General features: G+C 32.7%; 2 protein-coding genes across 2 annotated transcripts; both read right to left on the reverse strand.

The window, feature by feature from the left end:
• Nucleotides 1-864: 864 nt before the first annotated feature.
• On the reverse strand, nt 865-1957 carry LOC129311990 (protein MIZU-KUSSEI 1). Its single transcript, XM_054954525.1, has one exon. The coding sequence runs from the start codon at nt 1807-1809 to the stop codon at nt 1027-1029; it is 783 nt and encodes a 260-aa protein (XP_054810500.1). The 5' UTR covers nt 1810-1957; the 3' UTR covers nt 865-1026.
• Nucleotides 1958-10592: 8635 nt separating this feature from the next.
• On the reverse strand, nt 10593-11357 carry LOC129310364 (nudix hydrolase 1-like). The gene is made up of 2 exons (XM_054952186.1): nt 11130-11357; nt 10593-11032 (listed from the first exon to the last, which is right to left on the reverse strand). Exons 1-2 carry the CDS (start codon nt 11269-11271, stop codon nt 10734-10736), a joined length of 441 nt encoding a protein of 146 aa, XP_054808161.1. The 5' UTR covers nt 11272-11357; the 3' UTR covers nt 10593-10733.
• Between the last annotated feature and the right edge of the window lie 10289 nt (nt 11358-21646).

Raw genomic sequence — 21646 nt, forward strand, 5'->3', positions numbered from 1 at the left:
ACATTAAAAGTATCTTTAATTAATTAATATATAGGCTATAAATGTCTCAGTTACAGCTCGACAAGTATCAATATGCATTTTTTTAAAAATTTAAAACAATTTTCACGATGAAAATACTTCCTATGCATGTTTATTCTGTCTAAAAATTTGAAATTTTGATTCTTTTTTAATATTATATAGTAGAATATCTAATAACTGTTCAATTAAATAAAACATTTTCTATTGTATCATGTGAAGATTCTTATTGACTGAGTGGATTTATGGAGCTCATTATATCCAAATCTCCCCTTTTTAATTTTTATTTTTCAGAAAGCTACTGATTGTTTTTCTTCAATTAATAATGTATAAAATATTGATAAGTTATGAAGTTTTTATTGGAACTTGGGTGCACCCCATGAATGCTGATGATCCAGACCCGTTCTGTACTGCAAGGCATTACTGGGGAAGTAGGAACCAGCTCGCACTAATCAACCGTGCAAATCAAAATTAGATTCTACATATTTGATATAATTTTAATTTTATATATTTAATAAATTATTATTTTAACAGATACATGATTTAAATAAAAATAATCTTATAATTGTCACAAGGCCAAAAAATAATTTTTATATAAAATAATTAAAAATTTTAAATTTTAAATCCAAAATATTAAAATTAATTTCAGGTAGCAGAGATCTTACGTAGGATAGTTTGATAGAGCTTGAAACCGATGTTATTAGCGTGGTTTGCATAAGCAGTGAGAGAGAGAGAGAGAGAGAGCTTTTATCTTATATTCATTACGAAGCTTAACTTTGGGCAAAACTTACTAACCCCATAATATATGTATTTTCTGTTACAAAGAAAAAGGGTTTCCTTAGCTCTGCATTCAAAATCATAATGCGTTCAAACAAGTTATATTTGTAGCTAAACAATGCGACATTATTCTAATGCACTATTAATACATAACTTGTTTAAAAATTACCATTATCGAAGGCAACAAACATTAACATCAGATTTAGAGGCAAATAATGGATCTCGCAAAGCGAATTAAACTCTGAGCAGATAAACGCTTAACTCAGGACCTGCACTTCCATCAGGGTTCATGAGATAGTATGCTTCCGAGTCCTTCGACCCAACCACCCTCTCGAACCTCGCTCTCATGTACATCACCTCTCCTTCGCCGTCCCCAGACCCACCGTACGTCGCCGGAATCACCCCGGCTCCCATCGATATCGGCTCCACCGCCTTCATTATCTTCCACTCTTCTTCTCCACATTCCACCCGGTTCGCTTGCCCACATTTCCTTCCGTTGCAGTAGCTTCTCCAAACCGGCTCCTCCACCAGGTTCCCACCTCTGTTCTTCTTCTTCTTCTTCTTCTCCTTGTCGCATTCCAACGCGATTCGTACTGTCCCAGAAGCCATCTCTCTCACCAGCAGGCTCGTGGGTGTGGGTAGCTCGATCAGGAATGGAGGGAGCGACTTGAGGTCCTCCTGGAAGGCGATGTGAACTCGGCCTCGACGGTTGCCGAAGAGAGTGCCGACCACTCTGGTTCCGACCAGAGAGGACTGACGGTGCTGGTGGAGGGAACGGTTTCTGGTGAAGAGAGTGAATGCGGACTTAAATCGGGAAACAGAGTGATTGTTGATCTTGCTGGGGAAGTGTTGTTGTTGGTGGCAGAAATGGTGGGAGGATAATGGAGTGACGGTGAGGACCTGTTCTTCGAGGTGGTCGTCGTCATCTTCCTGGACGAGTTTCTTGGTGAAATGGAAGTACCTTCTAGAGAAGGAGAAGGAAGAGTCGTGGGGGGATTTGGCCATTATCGTGTTCATGGGGGGGAGGGGGAGAGAGAGAAGGACAAGGTTATGAAGGACGTTCCATGAAGATGAAGGAGATGAAGAAATAAGTAGTGAAATGGGAGATTAATTTATTGCAATCATGGTACGGGCTTGTTGTGAGTGAGTGTGTGATATGATAAAAAGTACGCAGTGAAGGAGGAGGCAGTTTAGAGAATCAGAAAAGGAGAAGTATGGTGAGCAGCCCCACCTACTTGCTGAGAAGATGAAAATAGTGAGATCTTGGTGCAGGTGGTGGGGTCACAGCCCACAGGATCAAAGACTTTAGTCTGCAGCTGTTACTTGTTAGAGCTGTTCCTGTTTTAAACAGCCCTACATCTAGACTCTACCATATATAGAGTTAAAAGATTATCTTTGGCTTTCATACAATGTATCCAGGTAATCATTCATGGTGCGGTTGAATATGACCACCCTTTCAACAGAAATGCAATTTGCCTAAGTAGTGAAATGGAAGATTAATTTATTGCAATCATGTACGGGCTTGTTGTGAGGAGTGTGTGATATGATAAAAAGTACGTAGTGAAGGAGGAGGCAGTTTAGTTTAGAGAATCAGAAAGGGAGAAGGAAGTGAGCAGCCCCACCTACTTGTTGAGAAGATGAAAACAGTGAGATCTTGGTGTAGGTGGTGGGGTCACAGCCCACAAGATCAAAGACTTTAGTCTGCAGCTGTTACTTGTTAGAGCTGTTCCTGTTTAAAACAGCCCTACATCTAGACTCTACCATATATAGAGTTAAAAGATTATCTTTGGCTTTCATACAATGTATCCAGGTAATCAATTCATGGTGCGGTTGAATATGACCACCCTTTCAACAGAAATGCAATTTGCCTTGTTTGTTAGCATGAATTAGGAGAAAGTGAAAATGGAACTTGAAAAAATAGGTTATTATTAGCTACAATGGATTTCATTTTTCTAGAGAATCCAAATCATCAACACCCTTTCAACAGAAATGCAATTTGCCTTGTTTGTTAGCATGATGGGAATTAGAGAGAAAGTGAAAATGGAACTTGAAAAAAATAGGTTATTATTTAGCTACAATGGATTTCATTTTTCTAGAGAATCCAAATCATCAAGATCAGTGTAACTCACTTTCATCTTCATATCCATGAACCCACCACTTCCTCCCTCACTTCTTTTATTTAAATACCTACTTTTCTTTACCTGCTAAACATGTATTAAAATTTTGTTTTTACTTCAATTCCTCTTTCTCGAACATTTCCGTAAATAACGTAACTCTTTTTATATACTACCAAATAGGACAATAATTTATTACATTGTGAAGGATTACCTTTTCGTACTCCCTCTAGACAAATCATTCAACATGATTTTTTTTTTTTTGGGGGGCAAATGTGGGTGGTTTTGTAGAAAACAAGTCATCTTGTGTTCATAATTATGTGACTTTACATCTAAATCATAAAAATCGGTTCTTTGGTAAAAAAAAAACATTAAAAATCAGTTTTTAGATGACCTACTATACTTTTTTAAAACATATCCTCGTGTAATGTTTGCTACAGTGTACTGCCACTAAGAATAGGAGAGAGGATTCAGACAAACAAATAGCAGCACTGATTGACTTGTTCCACCAAACACGGATTGCTTATATTAAAGCCATACAAGATATGTATGAGGGAGTAAAAACTAGTATAAGAACGCCTAGTGGTCAAACAAAGGATTTCCTATAAATTGGACTACATCAGGGATCATCTCTGAGTCCTTATTTGTTCAACTTGATTTTAAATGTTTTTGACGGAACATATTCAAGAGGAAATCCCAACTGTATGCTCTTCGCGGATGATATAGTTCTTATAGCAGAGACAAGAGAAGAGGTTAATTGCAAACTTGAGTTATGGAGGAGGACATTGGAGTCGAAAGGTTTTCGTCTGAGTAGAAGTAAGACGGAATATTTATATTGTAAATTTGGTAAAGGACTATTCGAAATAATATTGGAAGTGAAATTGGGAGATCAAAATTATACCTCAAGAAAAAGTTTAGATATTTGGGAGCCATTATTCAAAATGATGGCGAAATCAGTGGAGATATTTCACATAGAATTCAAGTTGGGTGGTTTAATTGGAGAAAAGCTAAAGGAGTTATTGTGATCGTAAGGTGCCTAATAAACTTAAAGAAAGTTTTATCGTACTGCTATCAGACCGGCAATGTTATATAGTGGAATGCTGGGCTCTAACACAGACAGCAAGAGCATAAAGTTGGAGTAGCAGAGATGAGAATGTTACGATGGATGTGCGGACATACATGTAAAGATAAAATTCGAAATGAGCACATACGGGAAAAAGTGAGGGTGGCACCTATTAAGGAAAAAATGTAGAAAATCGGTTGAGATGGTTTGGGCATGTACAAAGAAGACCGAGGGAGGCACCAGTGAGAAGAGTGGAACATATAACTTTGAGTCCGATTAAGAGAGGTAGAGGAAGGCCTAAGAGAACACTCTTGGAAGTTGTTGAACGTGATCTCTTAATTAATAATATTTCTAAAAGCTTAATAAATGATAGAGCACAAGGCGTCTTGCAATCCATGTAGCCGACCCCACCTAGTGGGATAAAGGCTTGTTGTTGTTGTTGTTGTTGTTGTTGTAAATGTTGCGATTACTTATGTTAGAGAGGAGCCAAGAGTGATGGTCCTAAAGAATACTAATTAATAGGACCATGGAAGTTGAAACTTGTGACTGTGGATGGTCTCCAATCTCCATCAATCTATATGGTTGTTCCATGCTATTTAATGCTTCAGTTCCCATCCATTTCATTACCTGCCTCATCCCCATCTGTATTCTAGCATTCATTTATGAGATATTACTTCTGTCTCAAATTATAAGATACTTTTAAAAAAGTTTTTTTTATTTTAAATATAAAATATTTTGAAGAATTAATGTTTCATTAAATGCACTAATTTTATATTATCCTTTCTCTCTCTATAATTAATTTTCATTCTTTCTATTTTCAATACATTAAATTATGGGTATTTTTGAAAGTTTATATTTTTATTTTGGAGAGATAAAGTTGTTAATTGTATTTAATGAGGTTTATTAGTATATGTAATTTCATCTAAAAATATTTTATATTTGAGATGAAGGGAGTATCACATAGTAACACTCTCTTCACAATCCCAATTTTTTTTTGTGAAAAAAAAAATCATTTCTGGCATCCCAGAAACAATTGAAAGGCTAAGGGCTGCAAAGGTGTCGGTGTGTATGGTAAAGTCAGGAAGATAAACATGCTATTGATTCAATGAGACAATTATTTCCAATAATATAGGATTGGATTTTTTTTTTAATTGTTCTTGGGATCTAATTAATGGCAAGTGTTATTTAATTGTGTGGCTTTCGAGTCAGTAGCTGGGCTTCAAATAAATTAATTACCTTTTTTTATAGATTTAGATCATCTAAAACTGAAACTATAAATTTCTGTGAAGTTTATCTTTAAATTTTTGTTATATTTTATAAAAAATAATAAAATAAGGAAAAATATTAAAAAAAATGGAAAATTCATAGTTCTCAACTTCGATAATTTAGATCATATTTTCTACACAGTTTCTGATTTAAATATATAAAATTGAGATGGACGTATGAAGTTATTTTATTTTTCTCAGGCATGAAAAATCTGTAATGTACAATTGTACATGTTGCTGGGAACAATGAACCAGCAGCTTGGAGATTACGGGCCTGTTTTGATTTCTATTCTTATTTTTTTATTTTTAAAACAGTTTTGTAATATAGTTTTTTAAAATTGTTATTCAAAACAAAATAACATGAAAATTAGCTTGGCTATGTCAATTAAAATTAAAAATTAAATTGATAATGGCGGTTATACACAGTTAACGATGATAATTAATAATAAAAATTGATGCAAGGAAACTATAAGTTTCAATGATCAAATGTAGTATATTTTAAAGACAAGAAAAAAAATAAAAAAAATTAACTCGAAGTTATTTCCATTTTTTATTTTTAAAAACAAAAATAAAAATTTTTAGAAACAATTAAATAAAAAAATAAGTATCCAAATGAAATTTAAGTATTTCTGTTTTTCAAAATAAAAAACAAACAGATCTTATATGTCTGAAGAGAGGGTTTGTGTATCATGATCATCCTTTGCCAATCCAACAACATACTTATAAAGAGATGGGGTCATCTATATCGTTGTTAAAAAAGCTTTTTAGAATGCTATTTATAAGTCATTTTATAAAATCTATGAAATCATCAATAATTTTTTTATACTACTATCTCGGTATAATCAATTTTTTTTGATCAAATAATTTTTATCTCAATGTCTCTTTAGTTTCCATCCCTACTTTAATTTTTAAATCAATTGTATCATTGACAAAAAAAAATCATTTTAATTATAAAAGATAGCCAGCTAGCCAGAGATCATGTGGATATCGTCATTCAGATGAACATCCTAGCTCTTCATGTTATTTTGATCATTTATTTTTGTGTATGAACTATTTATAAAATTTTAAAAAATAAAATACGCATAGGATTTTTTTTTTTTTAATGCAACTCGACAATAGACATTTTAGCGGATGATAATTTAAGGAATGAGCTGGCTGAGAAAAATAAAATAACGAGAAATATTTGCAAATCTTTCAGGCCAGTAAACAAAACCGTGCCCCATCCATCTACTACTTTGTTGTTTTTTTTTTTCCGGCCCACAGCTACTAACTTAAAGCTCTGACAAATGTTTTTTTTTTAAAAAAAATCTCAGGACATTTTGAAGCAAACAGACTTTTTTATAATTCTAGAGATGCTTAACGGCTCGATCCAAAAGCTTCCCTGTCAAAAGTTCATACCATAGTCCGTGTGCACAAAATATTAACGTGGAATCAAATATCACTCTATTGATATGAAATTATTGTTAGTCTTTTTATAAATATTCTTTAAATCTAAAACTATATATTAGCCTTGAGAACTCTTGAGACTTAACCTCACCAAAACATTTTTAGAGCGACAAATAATAGAAAGGTATTTATAATCTAACTGTTACATTTTCCCTCCATTCAAAAAAGTAAAATATTTTTTGAGGATTAATTTTAAATATATAAGATATTTTAATTTTTTAAAATGTAATAATTGTTTTTTTCAAAAAAGTACCTCTATTAATAAATAACTTTATATTTATTATAATGTTTAATAGAGTAAAAATGAAAAAAAATGTGATCAGTTTAAAAGTAGATAATTACTTTATTGAAAGATGAGATTCGATTAATATATTTTATATTTTTTTTGGAGGGAATAGTCTTTTTGTCTCTTTTTTTAGTAAAAAATTTAAAATCTTCTTCCATGAACGTACAAAGCCACTAAACCTGTTGCCTACCCACGAACCTGTGACGTGCATAGGAGGATGATAGGAAGCAATTTTTCAGTGTTCTATAAGCCTGCCTATTTTTTAATTTAAAAAAGGAATTATATATATTTAATTTATAATCAGCACTTAAACAATCATCAAGCATAGTAAATGACCAGGGGTTTTTATGATGTCTGGATTGAAGATGAAATTGTTTCTTCAATTCCAAAGCTTCCAAATTGTCACACCCCATATCAAAGAGACTCCAGCTTGGTGCAAATCAGAACCAAGTGTCAAACCAATCATTCAAAGATGCCGTATATAACTGAGCATATATGGTACCTGGGATTGATTAAGCAAGTGATGCGATATGTTGCCGAGCATAGACGCAATCCCTTAAGATGCGTCGACATGGAGGACTGTGGACTGCCGCTGCTTCTCCGTTGATTTGTCGTAAACCACATAAACACTTCGATTCTCTCAGCATACCTCTCCACTCTTCTACATGGCTTTGAACAAGTATGCAATCTTAACCCAGAAACTACCTTTCCGATTGGCTTTCCATGTCATGATATCATAACTAGCACTTGCCTAGGTGTGGAACAGTGAACACATTCATAAAAAAAAAAGAGCAATTCAATTCTTGGGATGTGAAATATGAATCATAAAATTTTTAAAGGATATGATGATTTTCACATTATAATATATATTAATAAGTTTTTATTATGTTTAATATAGAATAAAAGATGATTTAATTTATTTTTTGTGTTATTTTTTTAATACATTCATTTCATTTGCTTCTAATAACCAAACGTGACATGAATATCAAGTGGTCTATTTGTTGGTGATAGAGTATGTAACAAAGTGAATGGATGGAGTCAAAATTCCTCTCACAAGCGGGACGCAAGACCTTAATCAAAGATGTGATTAATGCTGTTTCTACCTTTTACATGTTGTGATTTAAATTCCGGGTGCAGACTTCTAAAGAACTAAACAGCCTTATCTCCAACTTTTGTGGGAGGGCTCTGTTGCTGGTAATAAAATTCACTGTTAGCTTGGAAAAATATGATTGTCCCAAGGAGGAGGGAGGTATGGGATGGATTAAAGACTTTATATAGGATTGATTTCAGTGCTCATCACCATGGTTTATCCAGATTTTGACCTGAATAGTCCAAATTTTGAAGTATTGAAGTACTATTATATATTTTTATGTTTTATTTATTAAAAATTTTTTAATTTTTTATTTTTACTTGACCTAGATTTAATTGAAAGGCCCAATTTAATATTAATGTTTTATAACTATATATATTGATTATCTAATGTACTTTGCATAGTTCCAAATTTAATCCGATATTAATTTGATTTGTGCAGAGTACATTTAGATAATTAATGTACATCAATTATAAAACTTTTAATATTAAATTAGGCCCTTCAAATTAAATCTAGATCATATTAAAAATAAAAATTTATTAAAATTATTTTATAATTTTGATTTTAATAAATATAAAATATATAAAACTTTAAATCTGAACTGTTAGATCAAAATTTGGATGATCCAAATTTCATCATAGTGATGCATTGGAGCAATGAAACCAATTCCCTTTATATGCTACAAACAATCTCTACTAGTTATCTACTAATGATCAAGCAACGGCCAAATCCAATACTACAGCTTCTACACTGATTGTTAACTAACAATGGATGCTTGATGGATTGCGAAATCTAGTTGATGATCAATCTTTATCGGCAATCCTTCATATACCTCTAGCGGCCCAATTGTCTTGTGATGAAGTGTTCTGGAGCTTGGCACGCAATGGGCAATACACTGTTAAATGTGGGTACACTTATGCTGTTTCAGGACCTGTTTGGAAAAAGGTATGGAAAATTAAGACCATTCTCTACATTGCTCCTTTTTTTTTTTTTTTTTTTTATGGCGTGTCTTGTCTATGGCTCTTGCTACTAATGAAGCCTTAGTCTATTGTCAAAGAAGGCTTAATAAGCTTTGTCCAATATGGGAAGTTGATATTGAAACTATCGATCACCTCCTTTTCTTTGTCGCTGGATGCATTGTGTTTGGCTTAGTAGTGGCCTCACATTGAAAACTAACCTTGTGCATGAGAATTTTGGATTGGTGGGCTGATTTATTTCTGGAAATGGGGTTATTAAGTTGTATGATGTGGCCTTTATTTGTTAGATTTTATGGCTCATTTGGAAGGCTTGAAATGATTAAATCTTCAATTATTTAGATGTTAATCCACGTTAGTGATTGAGAATACAAAGACAAGCGTCGATGAGTATTGGAATGCTTGTGGTTTTGTCTCTGATGCTGCCCCCATTAATATTGAACCTTCTCGTTAATGCTTACGGAGACTTCCTCCAGCTGGGTTCTGGAAGATTAATTTGTCTCTAATCCTTGTGCTTTTCGTTGTTTATATTAGTGTTTTGAAATATTTAAAGATAATAAATCTTTTAGTCTCTTAAATTTGACATAAATATCAATTTGGTTACTCAAATTCATTTTTATTTATTTGCCCTTTAAATTTGCTTGGCCTTTCTATTTGTTCCTTGTTATTTAAAAAGAAAGTATAACTCTTATTAAAACCTACTATCATGAATAATAAAATATTAATAGCAACTATGTAAATAAATTAGTGAAAAAAACATAATTATTTTGATAGAAAAAACAGATGAGAAAATTTCAACAAATAAAAAAAATCCAATATAAGAGAGTAGTTTAATAAAGGATTAATTTATTTTCATTTATTACATATACAAGTCAAATGATAGCATTCTTTAAACATTATATTAATTTAAAAGTTATTTTGTTTTTTAAATTTAAGACACTAACACGATAATTTAAAAAAATAAAAAAAATATTAAATTAATAAAAAGTAAACTCGAGTAAATTAATCGATAGATGAAACAGATTTTTTTTTTACCAAAGATAGATGAAACAGATTTAAAAAATTAAAAATTTTGTCATCCCAAATATTTATTTTAGTGATAATTCCCACTAAACTTCATGCTACAGGATCACATGCTACTCATGCAAAACATGAGCCATGGTCCCCTAAAGTCATGACTTCAAGAGTTCAAGTTTCTAATAAATTATTGTACCAAAAAAAAAAGGCTTTTAATAACATTGCAGGCCTCCAGTGTCATTCATAAATCACTTTCAGTTATTTTATTAAGAAAGATAATTAAATTACTAATTTTGTTTGATTTTTTTTTTTTGCTTCTATCGTTACTTAATTAAAAAATTTTAAATTTATATTATATTATCTTTATTATTAATAAATTTCAATAAAAATAACATTAAAAAACATGATTAATATTTTATAATATGTCTTATACTAAAGATAAAAATATTTTTAAATGTGTCTTTAGAGAAAATAAAAACTGAGGAGGAGGGAACATAAATTTTGATGGTGTCACTAAAGGAAATGAACAATGAGAAGGCTTCATGGAACCAAAAAACCAAATCAAAATATGCAAAAATTCTTCGTTGACACCATCAAGTAAGGCAGCAATTAGCAGTTAGGTCTTTGGAAACAGAGAAATGAAAGATAACCCAGTGATTCCCATCAATAACGCTAACAGGGAAAAATCAGGGAAGAGGAAAGGGCTTGAAGCCTTCACTGACCAATTTTTCCAATGGCCCAAACAGTGGTTTCGGAAGATTCTCCCATTCGTACCAGTCCCATCCCTCACACTTGTTTGGCTCCATGTTCTTCGGCTCTTCTCTGCATTCGCCGGTTCGGGCTCGCATGAAGATGGTGACGAAGTGGCACGGCTTTGGATCCTCCAGCAGTATGTTGTTCGTCACTGTTAGAAACTCCGTTTTCGCTATCTCCATTCCCGTTTCCTCTTTCACTTCTCTGATTGCACATTCCTCGAAGCTCTCGCCTGAAAATAAACCCAGAAAAGGGGAATTTCAAATGTCCCGAGAGCCAAACAGGTGAAATAACCAAAAGAGGTTGAAAGACGGGTAAAAGATGATGACCAAATTCGAGGTGACCACCGGGCAGAGCAAAAGTGGAGTTGCCGACAGTGGTGAGCCGCCGGCCTAAGAGCACGGATGTGCCCTTCAGGATGAACACCCCCACACCCACCGCCGGCAGGGGCGACGCTTCCGGTTTCTCCATCTTGTTGAAGCTCTCGATCACTGTGTGCAGTGCAATCCGCTGGAGAAGCGACGATTTATTCTTGGCTATCACTGTGACTGTGACTCATGGCCACGGCGTCGTTTAGAAGAATGAACGCGAATATTTGGTTATCACTGTACTGTCAATATCATGTAGAACAAAATACAATGGTAAGTTCCAATACAATTATTATTATTATTAGTCTTTATAATATTTTTGATTAAAAGACAAAAATGTCTTGAAATAATTTTTTAAAAATGTCTGGCATCTTAATTTTTTTTAAATATTTTTTGCCTTAAAAATTAAAAAAAAATATTTTATCCCATCATTAAAAATTACAAACATTGACCATTAAATTGAAATTTAATTAAGGATGTTTTTATAGTTTTTCCTTCTTCCTTTTGCATTTAGTGTCCGATTTTGTTATTCGATGAATTATTTAACTTTTTTTTTTAAACGAATGAAAACGAAGATTGAAAAATATGAAAACAAATGAGGGCAAAATTATAAAATATCTTGGTCAAAACTTCAATTAATAGCCAACATTTTTATTTTTAATAGTGAGATAAAAAAGTTTTGTTTTTGAAACTTTCAAGACAAAAATGTTTCAAAAATAAGTTTAGGATGTCAAATGCTCTCGAAAAAAAAACTTTCAAAATATTATTATTATTTAACCTTAATAATTTTTCGTTGTTCATAATTCTTAAATTTTATTTGTTTGGAATAAGATGTCCTATTGAATTTCCAATAACCTCAACAATCCCATATAAGTTCAGTGGTAATCCAATAACATTGAAGAACCTAACATCTAGCTTGGAGCATATATTGTAAACTTGAAGTGGATAGGAAAAGTAGAACAGATCAAAGTAGTTACCAAAGTATTATATGAACTTTTCCTTCAAGACTCCATTGTTTTTTTGGGGCCAACTTAAAGACTCCATTTTTGATTTATTAGAGATTGAGGCTTAGTGGGATGTATCCTCCTCCTATCAACAAGACTACTTCGTTAGGCCTAAAAAAAAAATTATAATACTTCTGTTGTATGTATGTTATGTGTATAATTGATAATTATATTATTTTATATATGTGTGTGATAAATGTATTGTTATATATTTTACCGCAGATCAAAGAGAATACCAAATATTAGTTGTTTTCCCAATTTAAAAAAAACTTTAGTGGATTCCAATATAACTTTAATTGTTGGGTTGAACTCATTATCTATTAAAAAAAGAATGGTGAAATTCATAATTTTCTAATTTTTATTATATCACTCTATTTTAATTCTCTTTAAGAGTCTCACTTTTTTTCTTTCCTTGCATTATCCATTGATATCATAAGTTTGAATTATACAAGATGGAGTAGAAGCACTTCATCAACAACAATTATCATCTCCCTTATGAAATTGATTTAACCTTTCATCTCTTTGTATCTATATAATAATAGATATTTTGCGTTTGAAAAGGACAACTATACATGTTAGGCTCTACTGAAAATTTTGCCTTAAACCTCAAAATTTCTTCACATGACTCTAGTTTAATTTAATGGAAGAGAGTTGAGGTGATTATAGCGATTTTAGTAACCCCTCCAAATCTCTCAATCCAAAGGGAATGGAAAATTCATTGTTTTAACCTCACAAGGAAAAGAAGTAGCCTCTAACAAACCAAGTTTGGTTGGGTGTGTTTAGAGGGAAAGGTGTAACACACTAAATTTTTTTTAAAAAATTTAACTCAACCATAGTTGGGTTACAGTCACTTAACACATTTTTATATCAATAATTTCAATATAAAAATATTTATAATTGGCTTCAACTCACACAATATAACATTTCAGATAAATTTTTACCTCCCACATGCCATTAGGCTAAATCACATTTGTTCATCCTTATACTCCCAACAAGTAAATTAAATCACATTTGTCCATCCTTATACTCCCAACAAGTAAAATAAGCAATTTAGTTAATTTTCAACACAAGCCAGTTATTTGGCCTTATAATCATGCCTTTCAAACTATTTCTATTTTTGGTACACTTTGGATGACTGTAATTTTAATATTGGTTTACTTTGGATTAGTTAAAATGGCATGATTATGAGACCAAATAACTGGCTTGTTTTGAAAATTGACTAAATTAGTTATTTTACTTGTTGGGAGTATAAGGATGAACAAATGTGATTTAGCCTAATGGCATATGGGAGGTAAAAATTAACTGAAATGTTGTATTGTGCGAGTTGAAGCCAATTATAAAATATTTTTATATTAAAATTATTGATTAAAATGTGTTGGGTGGGCTGTAACCCAACTATGGTTGAGTTAAATTATTTTAAAAAAAATTTAGTGTGTTACAAATTTTGGTATCAAAGCTACATGTTTCAAGATTCTTATAAATATGAAATTGTTATACATTAACCTAATTTATTGACAATATACATTATTAAATCATAATGCTTCTCCATTATTTTTCTTGTCTTGAGATTAGTATTGACTTAATTATGTGACTTTCATCCTTTAGGAAGGGAGAGATGGTGTCCAAAATTAGGAGAGGTGGCGAAATTACCGGTGATTTTATAGAGCCAATAGGAAATGACATACCTTTACTGCCATAATCGGAGCCCATACAACAATAAATGGGGCAGGGCGAGCCCATACAGTCACAACTAAGGTAGGATGAGCCAACTATGAGGCAAATGATGGATCTACTGCAAAATCTTAGTGACCACATAAAGAGGCAAGAAGAAGAGTTGGCCGCTTTAAGACAATATAAGGAGAATGCCAACCGAGAGGGAAATGGCCAACAAAAAGGAAGCCGTATCAATGTATACAATGTGAGCCAATCTACTGATAAAGGCTCACCTTCCTATTCTCACCATGAGACTAGTTCGAAGAATGTGAGTCTCCATTCTGAGCAACAGACATCCATGATCACAAAGATCTGGAGTACTTTTTGTAAGTTTATCCTCCTACTTTCGATGGAAATCTTAAGCCAGTGGTGGTTGAAGAATGGATAGATTAATTGGAGAGTATTTTTTGTATGGTTGTGTGCACTTCTAATCAGAAGGTGTAGCTGGCAATATTCCTGTTATAGAAGAGTGCTAAGAAGTGGTGGGAACATCAGGACCAAAGGATGATTCCTCTCTTACTTGGGAAGATTTTAAAGCCATATTGTTCGAGAATTATTTTCCTACTGCATTAAGAGCAGAAAAGGAGGCTGAGTTTCATGCATTCCATTAGGGTGATCTAGATGAGGATGAATTTATTGAACAATTCTCAAAATTATCTAAATACTCCACTTACCTCCAGAAACATGAAGACACGGAGTGGATGGTTGAGCGATTACTAGAGAAGGTGAGGCCTGATCTAAGGGAACAGTTAGCCCTTTTTGAGATCAAGACATTTAGTGAGATGTGCAATAAGTTTTGGATAGTCTCTCGAAGGAAGAGAGAGGCTAGATTAGAAGCTGATAGAGAGAGGAGGAAAGAACCTCATCGGAAGCCCCCTATCCATACTAGACCCATTGGTGGAGTAGAGAGAAGAGGAGCAACCAAGTTTTTGGAGACTTTAGAAATCAAAAGAAGAAGGGCTACTACCATAAGGGTCAAAAGACCACCATAGACCTCATTGTTTGTCTTTGTCTAAGATTGATGTTATTGTGGGGATGGATTGGTTGTCTACAAATGAAGCTGTACTTAATTGTCAGAAAAGAGTGTGTCACTCTCAGCTCTTACTGTAACCCCTGTAGAGTCCTAAAGTCCTATGCTGTTGTCTGCAGCTCAAGTAGAACAGTGTATAAGAAAGGGCTGTCAAGCTTTTATGATTTTCTTCTCAATCAAGGCAGAGATTGAAGAAGGTGTAGATCAGATTCCAGTAGTGAGAGAATTCCCTAACGTCTTTCCTACTGAAGTGATCGGTTTGCCTCCAGAACGAGAGGTTGAGTTCTTGATTGAGCTCGTACCTGGTACAGAGCCTATTTCTAAGGCACCTTATAGGATGTCCCCCTCAGAGTTAGTTGAGTTGAAGAGACAAATTGAAGAGTTGTTAGAGAAAGGGTTTATCAGATCGAGTGTATCACCATGGGGGTCACCGCACTGTTTGTGAAAAAGAAAGATGAAAGCCTTAGATTGTGTATTAATTATAGACAATTGAATAAGGTAACCATCAAGAACAAGTACCCCTTACCTCGAATTGATGATTTGTTAGATCAATTAGTCAATTCAGCGGTGTTTTCTAAGATTGATCTAAGATCAGGGTATCATTAATTGAGGGTTAGAGCAAAGGATATCCCTAAAACTGCTTTTAGGACTAGATATGGGCACTACGAGTTCCTGGTGATGCCGTTCGGGTTAACAAATGCCCCAACTATCTTCATAGATTATATAAATCGAATCTTCAGGCCTTATCTCGATAAATTTATTGTAGTCTTTATTAATGACATACGTATTTATTCTCGGGATGAGGTGGACCATGCTAGACATCTTAAAATTATTTTGGAGATATTAAGAGAGCACAAGGTCTATGCCAAGCTAAGCAAATGTGACTTTTGGCTTAAAGAAGTTAAGTTCTTAGGTCATGTTGTTTCAGAAGAAGAGGTAGCGGTGGACCCCAGTAAGATAGGACCCCAGTAAGATAGATGCAGTGATGAAATGGCAACAACCTCGAAGTGTGATAGAGATTAGGAGTTTCTTGGGTCTTGCAGGCTACTATCGTTATTTCATTTAGGGTTTTTCACAAATTGCAATGCCCTTGACTAAGTTGACCAGGAAAGATGCTCCATTTATTTGGACGAACGAGTGTGAAGTTGCCTTTCAGGAGCTAAAAAAGAGGTTGACCACCACACCGGTGCTCACCTTACCTGTTCCAACTACTCCTTATACCTTGTATACTGATGCTTCTAAGAAAGGTTTAGGTTGTGTATTAATGCAAGAGAATCGAGTAGTGGCTTATGCCTCTCAACAGTTGAGACCTCATGAGGAAAATTACCCTACTCATGACTTGGAGCTTGCTGCTGTGGTATTTGCCTTGAAGATTTGGAGGCACTATCTTTATGGTTCTTCTTTTGAGGTCTTCAGTGATCATAAAAGTTTAAAATATTTGTTAATCAAAAGGAACTCAACATGAGACAGCGCAGATGGATTGAGTTTTTGAAGGATTATGATTTTGAGTTGAAGTATCATCCAGGGAAAGCTAATGTAGTCGCCGACGCTCTGAGCAGGAAGCTTGTACATACTGCTCACATGATGGTCAGAGAACATGAATTATGGAGTAGTTTCCATGCAGTAAATGTAGAAGTAGTCGAGAGTCGTTTGGCTGCTCTACACATTACTGAATTTGAGAATAATTTTTGGGAAGAAATCAGAATTGTGCAACAGAAGGACGATCATTTGAATAAGATTAGGGTAGAGATTGGGGCTGGAAAGGCTGAACATTTTGATGTGACTGATGATGATGTCGTAAGATATAAAGGTAGAGTGTGTGTGCCTAATGATGCTTGATTGAAAAATATCCTACTTGAGGAGGCTCATCAGAGTAGATATACCATTCACCTAGGAGCAACTAAGATGTATCATGACTTAAGACGTGGTTGGTGGTGGCCAAGGATGAAGAGAGATGTAACTGAACATGTAACTCGTTGTTTGACTTGCCAGAAAGTCAAAATTGAGCATCAGAAACCAGCGGAATGCTACAGTCTCTTGATATTCCAGAGTGGAAATGAGACAGTATTTCTATAGATTTATTACAGGATTGCCTATAAACATCTTTTGGTCATGATACTATACGGGTAATCATAGATCGACTAACCAAATCAGCTCATTTTCTTGCTACCAATATCACGTATTCTCTTGAAAAATTAACTGAAATCTACATAAGAGAAGTGGTAAGATTGAATGGAGTGCGACAAATATCGTATCTGATCGTGTGATCCGAGGTTCACATCAAACTTTTGGAAGTCATTACAGGAAGCCATGGGTACTCGTCTGAGTTTTAGCACCGCTTACCACCCCAGACTGATGGGCAGACAGAACGAACCATACAGACTCTTGAAGATATGTAAAGGGCTTGTGCCATTGAGTTTAGAGGTTATTGGGATAGTCACTTGCCATTAGCTGAATTTGCCTATAATAATAGTTTTCATTCTAGCATTCAGATGGCACCTTATGAGGCATTGTATGGAAGAAAATGTAGATCGTCATTGTGTTGGACAGAATTAAGTGAGAGAACTGTTTTGGGGCCAGACATTGTTGATGAGACGACCCAAAAGATTGCTTTAATCAAGCAAAAATTACTTACAGCTCAAAGTAGACAAAAGAGTTATGCAGATAAGAGGAGAAGACCGCTTGAGTTTGAAGTAGGTGACCATGTATTTTTGAAAATCTCTCCGGTAACTGGTGTTGGAAGAGCTATTAAGGCTAAGAAGTTGACACCAAGGTTTATGGGGCCTTTTGAGATCTTAAAACGAGTTGGACCAGTAGCGTACCAAGTAGCATTACCACCCCAAATTGTTGGAATACACAACGTATTCTATGTGTCACAACTGAAAAAGTATCAATCAGATCCTTCCCATATAATTGAACCCGGAAAATTGAACTCAGGGGCGAATTTGACATTCAGAGCTGAACCAAAAAGGATTGTGGATTACAAGGACAAGCAATTAAGAAACAAGACCATTAGATTGCTTAAAGTAATTGAAGGCACGACTCAGGTGATGCTACCTAGGAGACCGAGGACAGTATCGATGATCTCACTAATGATTAAAGTAGGAAGAAGAGAGATAAGTAACGAGAGATGAATAATGACAGACTAAGATTTTGATTAAGAGTAGTTATAATTAAAAAAGAGGACAAAATTTTTAAAAGGAGAGGGTAGCAAGATTGATTAACATTTTAATAAATTAATTTAGAGGATTTAGATAGATATATTAGGAAAATTTAAAAGAATATTTAAGGAGGATAAGAATTATTAAGTATTAGAAGTAAGAAATTAAAACTAAACTTAAGTAGAAGAAATATATTAAATTAATAAAAAGAAAATTATAATAAAAATAAAAATTTATTAAAATTAAATTAATTAATTAGAGAAAAAAGAGTAAATTACTAAATTTTATTAAATAAGTAGTTAATAGTTACTAACTTTAAATTTGAGGCTAAAAGGAGAGAATTGTAACATCTCAATTTAAAAATAAAGGTTATAGAAATTTTAAAAAATATTAGTAAGCTTAGTAGAAAATAATTATTAAATCTAACAGGATATAATTCTAAATTAAAAATAAATTTATTAAATTATTATTATTATTATAAAAAGAGAAAAGGTATGAAAAAAAAGAGCGAGAGAAGAGAAAAAAGAATTTGCTTTCGGCCGCCGCATGCAACAATCATGCGTATAAAATAATAAAAAAAAGAGAAGAAGAGAGAGGAAAGAAGAAATAATAAAAAAAATGTGGGACCCACTGATTTTTTATAAAAACTCACCTGTTTTCTTCATTTCTTCATTCTTCCCTGTGCGCAAGTTGAGGCGAGAGAGAGAGAGAGCGTCTATGAGCGTGAGTCGCCGGTGCGGAAGATCTGAATTTTTAAGGTAAAAGTTTTTAATAGGATATTTAGGGTGTCATTTCAAGCTTTTCAAGACTAAGTAAGTGTTTTATAAATTTTTCTTAGTCATCATTCCTCTTTGATTTCTGATTTTGTAGTGGTAAAAAATTTAGGATCTGGAAGAGGGATGAATTTATGTTGAATAAATATAGTTTTTGAGGTTGTTAGCAGTATAATAAATGTTCTAGAGTATAAATTTGTTGATGATCTTTGAATTTGTGGCTTATGGATCAAATTCTAAACTAGATCTGAAAATATATGTTGATTTATTGAGGTTTAGATGATTATTTGGGATGAGAAATGAATTATTATGGCTATAGGATTATGATTCTAAGCTAGAGACTCAATTTTTAATTTTTGGATATTTTAGGTGCGAATTTATAAAATAAAAGAAAATTTTTAATAAAAATTAGTTTAGAAGTTGATTTTTAGATTGTTAATGTTTATTGATGACTAAAAGAGGAGTTAAAAATTTTACTTAATAATATTAACTCTAAATTTGTATTAAGATTGAAATTAAGAATTATGTTATATTTTTAATTCTTATTAGAATTATTTTATTAGTTTTAATATTGAAACTAATATTTATAAATAATATATTATTTGTAGATTGTGTTATTGGTAAAGATTGTGGTGGGAGAGAAATTATAAGGAATAATTTATTGAAAAAGCCACAAGATAACCATGCTTTTAATTTGTGATTAGTGTTACTTCATGTTAACTGGATGATTATTGAGAAAATTATGAAATTTGTAATATTGTATAATTGTGCAATATTATTATGAATTTGTTTGATTATTGTGGGAGGTGTTGAGAGACTTGCTATTATTGTTGTATTTATGTGCCACGTGGTACGCCCCTATTGGAGCTCAATAGGTGACTTGTAAGGGCTCGGGCTAATCTACCTTTGGCCGAGTAATTTAGCACCAAGTGAGGGCTACGGCTCAAGATTAATGGAGGGATATAAGGATGGTTGTTTGTGTGTATTGTAATATTTCTTATTTGTTGGAATTATATTATTTTTAATTCTCACTTAGTAAGCACACACTTAACTGTTTGTACACACTATCATAAATTGGCTTTGGTTACTGGGACTTTTGAGTCTCATTATGTGGTTAACAATTTTCAGGAGAAGAGCCACGAGTGACACGTGGAGGAGTCCCAGAGGCTTAGTGGTATAGATCCACTGTCTCTTTTGGGTATTTGATTTATGATTTATAATGTGTTATATTGCCAATATTAGGGCTTTTTGTTTATTGTCAATTATATGAATATATAAATGTAATCATGCTTTTCAAACTATTTCTATTTTTGGTACACTTTGGATGACTGTAATTTTAATATTTGGTTTACTTTGGATTGGTTAAAATGGCATGATTATGAGACCAAATAACTGGCTTGTTTTGAAAATTGACTAAATTAGTTATTTTACTTGTTGGGAGTATAAGGATGGACAAATGTAATTTAGTTTACTTGTTGGGAGTATAAGGATGGACAAATATGATTCAGCCTAATGGCATGTGGGAGGTAAAAATTTAACTGAAATGTTGTATTGTGCGAGTTGAAGCCAATTATAAAATATTTTATATTGAAATTATTGATATAAAATGTGTTGGGTGGCTGTAACCCAACTATGGTTGAGTTAAATTATTTTAAAAAAAATTTGGTGTGTTACAAAAGGGAGTGGAGAAAAATAAACAGGGGAGGAAAACTTGTTCAATTTATCAATATAAAATTGAAAATGATCATAAACTAGATAAAAGTGTGAACAAAACTAATCTTGCTTGAACTAGGTAAAAGTGTTGAGAAAAGAAATTACTGGGTGAAAAATTCTTATATGCACTCGTTGCACCAGGTCACTTATATTCCATCTAATAAAATTATAACATTTAGATGATATAAATATAAATTAATTTTATAATTAATGATAATTGGAAGAGCAAATATGTAATATGATAAAAGTAAAATTATTAAAAATAAGGAAAAATTAATCCCCTCGACTATATAGTTTTCTTGAGGTTTAAATCAAGTTTGTATGGTTTTTTAATTGAGTCCTTTAAGTTTACTGCATTAAATCTGTTAGTCTTTTTTGTTTAGAACTGTTTAATAAGTACTGACAATGTTAAAAATATGTTGAATATCAATGAAGTGGTAGGTATATGGACATATTTTTATAAGTTAGGCAGCTCTAAACAAAAAAGACTAACCGATCTCACAAAACACACTTAAGGATTTGAAAAAAAAAAATATATAGGGACCTACTTTGAAATTCAAGAAAATTATAAGAATTGCAAGATTAATTTTTTTAAAAAATAATGATATATAAAATTTTATTTAATTAAATTGATAATATTTTATTATGTAGAGCATAGGTAACTCATTACACCTCTTCGTGCCAGAACTTATGATAATGGCATTATAGTTCGTTCACTTGTAAATTGTAATAAATAATTAATACATGCTTTATAAGGCTGCATAAAAATGAGTTGGATAGGATTTCGGCCTAATTTAAAGTTTGATCTTTTTTATGAAAAGGACTGAATTAGACAATATGTGATCTAATCAGATTCTAGTATAACACAAAATTAAACAAGATTACACTAGTTTAGTAGGATTAGAAGATTGGTTCCCGTCTTCTCTAGTATCTCACTTTGTTTTTTTTTCTTTTTTCATCTATGGCATCAATTTATTTCAACCTAATAAATTTGATTAACATAATACAATTACTTATAATTATAAAAAATTATCGCAACAACAATTATAAATTCATAATAATTTCCAACACCACCAAAAAAAAT

This window comes from Prosopis cineraria, unplaced genomic scaffold (assembly GCF_029017545.1).
Source record: "Prosopis cineraria cultivar Desert tree isolate PC_DT_omini unplaced genomic scaffold, ASM2901754v1 PC5, whole genome shotgun sequence".
Lineage (NCBI taxonomy): Eukaryota > Viridiplantae > Streptophyta > Magnoliopsida > Fabales > Fabaceae > Prosopis > Prosopis cineraria.

Bases quoted from the DNA above. Each gene is read 5' to 3' on its own strand.
- LOC129311990 (XM_054954525.1), bottom strand. From the start codon at position 1,809: ATGAACACGATAATGGCCAAATCCCCCCACGACTCTTCCTTCTCCTTC.
- LOC129310364 (XM_054952186.1), bottom strand. From the start codon at position 11,271: ATGGAGAAACCGGAAGCGTCGCCCCTGCCGGCGGTGGGTGTGGGGGTG. The intron at 11,033-11,129 runs GTCATCATCTTT...GTTTATTTTCAG, and splicing joins CGGTGGTCACCTCGAATTTG to GCGAGAGCTTCGAGGAATGT.